Source organism: Dama dama, chromosome X (assembly GCF_033118175.1).
Source record: "Dama dama isolate Ldn47 chromosome X, ASM3311817v1, whole genome shotgun sequence".
Lineage (NCBI taxonomy): Eukaryota > Metazoa > Chordata > Mammalia > Artiodactyla > Cervidae > Dama > Dama dama.
In genome coordinates this window covers 64,478,992-64,481,395 of record NC_083714.1, presented here as the reverse complement: position 1 = coordinate 64,481,395, position 2,404 = coordinate 64,478,992, and the positions used below count along the sequence as shown (strand labels likewise).

Sequence of the window (2,404 nt, the reverse complement as noted above, 5' to 3'; positions counted from 1 at the left end):
CTGATGATGGGTAGGAGAGAAGAAAGATCTGAAAAAGAAAGCTTTTGGGGTTATAATGGCCAAGAAGTATAGCAGTTGGAAAAAGCAGCATGGTAACTGACTTGATTCTACTTTTCTTTCCTGTATGAAATGACTGCTAGCAGTGCTGGGCAGGGCAGCAGGGGGGCTCATGGGGTATGACTTGGGCAGGGGAAATGCTAGCTTTTGTGACAAGGTCTCTTAGAAAGAAAATGTTATTAGATTGAATAGTAGGGAAAACACCTATATAAACATAATATATTATCTCTTAATAATGTTTATGGGTTCAGATGCTTATTTTCAATGAGCCTGTTGATGCAAGGTCTATTAGAAAAGGTGGAGGAAAGGAGGAGAGCTGCTATGGGAAACAAGAGTTTATGCTGCAGTTCAAAACATGCAACTGCTTTTGAAACATTGGCAAGATCACACTCACAGGGGCTTCAATTGACCTTTTCTGGATAGAAAAGAGCAAAAATAGAAAGCCATCAAGAAGTGAGAAAAAGAAACTGCCCATGAAGAGAAAAATGCATTTGTATTTATTATCTGCTTTTCTGACAATGCCTGAGACAGAACACATTAGTTGACAGTTCACTTTGTATACAAAAGGACTCTCTTTGATACACTTCATTATCACCAAATTAAGACCAGAGTTCATTGCCAGCCAGGTCATAGAAGAGAGCTCCTTTAGTACAGCATGGGTAGTGTGCAGATTACTTTTTAAAAGGTAGAATGGAAATTTATTGGCTTTGGCAAACCTTGTTTGGTGATGAGGGTCAGAAACAGAGGAGATTTGTACTTAATTTTCACTAATTTTTTTTAAACAAAACAGTATATGATTTTTGGGAAAAAATCAAACAGGAAAGAAATATAAACAATTAAAAGTAAATGTTCTATTTCTCCCCCTTCATTTCCACTCTTACGAGATCAACACCAGTAACATTTTAACATGAGTCCTTTAGCATTTTTTTTTCCTGTGTGCGTTTGAGGCAGGAAATAGATGGGCTGCAGGCTGAACAGTTTCTCCCCTGTGAACAGAAACTCCACAGCAGCAGAAATTCCATAAAAGCAGAATTGATGGAGAAGATTGGGCCCTGCCCAGATAAGAGATAAAAGACCCCGTATTCCTCATTCTTGACGTGAAGGAGACCTCCATGACTACACATGTGGAGAGAGGCTCCTTGAAGGTCAAAAAGGGAGTGGCTGTCATCTCACAGTAAGTGGTACAACTACACATAGGCCTTTTCACTAGAATCCATCTTGGCTAAAAGATGCACATGCACACATGGGAGGACCCCGAGATATACCAAATACAGACTCAGAACCAGGCAAAGCAAAATGATTGGCTAAAGAAAACCTGGAAGAAATGCCCCATGTAAATGATTCAAATCACCACGAGGGCATGACTCTCTCTGAGTCTGCCTTTGTGTCTATCCACATGCACTGTACCCTTTTCCTCTTAATAAGCACTTTACTTGTTTCATTAGTTTCCATCTTTGTGGGAATTCCCTTCTACAAAACTGAAGGGTCAAAGCCTTGCCACTGACCACTGGTCTAGTAGTTAGAATTTGGTGCTCTCACTGCCATGACCTGGCCTCAATCTCTGGCCGAGAATCAAAGCCCCTCTTCAAGCCACTGCAGGCTGAGGCCACCCATGATCACTTTATATATTTATATATGTATATATAAATATTTATATATATATATATTTTTTTAAGTTAAATAAACAATTTTAATGCAAACACTCAATAGGGCATCTTCCCCATTGCTCCTAAGATCTCGTCTCTCTCTGCGGCCGTGGGCATGGGCGGCTTCACTCCGTTCTGTCTTCTCTGGATCATGACAGAGTTCCAGAACTTCCGGCAGTTCTTGTACTTCAAGAAGTGAGAGGAACAGCTCTCCTTGTCATAGTTATTTTCGGCCATGCATCTGTTAGACGCGTCCGATTCCGACAAGCAAGGGTTTACGTCAGGATCCCTCAGCCTCCGCGTCACCATGGGCATCCTAAGTGTCTTCTCCCTCGGGCGGCCGCTCCGCCAGCGCCCAGGCTGTCTCCAGCTCCAAAACATATTCATATAAAGTATATAAATATATTTCATATATTTATATATGCATATATTTTATATATCTATATAGTATATATATCAAAGTATTATATACATTTTTTATAAATTTATATGTATAAAATGTTTCTCCTCACAAAAATGAGTTCTATTCCAACCTCCTGTGCAACTTGCTTTATTGTCAGTGTATCAAAGATTAACTTATATGTAAGAACATACAGATATCCCATATTCTTTGTGATGAATGCAAAGCATTCCATTTTATGTGTGCCATAATTTATTATTTATTTACGATGGGACTTCACAGGAGGCACTATTGGTAAAGA

General features: G+C 39.5%; 1 protein-coding gene across 1 annotated transcript; it reads right to left on the bottom strand.

Annotated features, from left to right (window-relative positions):
- Positions 1-1,723: 1,723 nt before the first annotated feature.
- LOC133052213 (coiled-coil-helix-coiled-coil-helix domain-containing protein 7-like) lies at positions 1,724-2,069 on the bottom strand. Its single transcript, XM_061136980.1, has one exon. It carries the CDS (start codon positions 2,016-2,018, stop codon positions 1,761-1,763), a length of 258 nt encoding a protein of 85 aa, XP_060992963.1. The 5' UTR covers positions 2,019-2,069; the 3' UTR covers positions 1,724-1,760.
- Between the last annotated feature and the right edge of the window lie 335 nt (positions 2,070-2,404).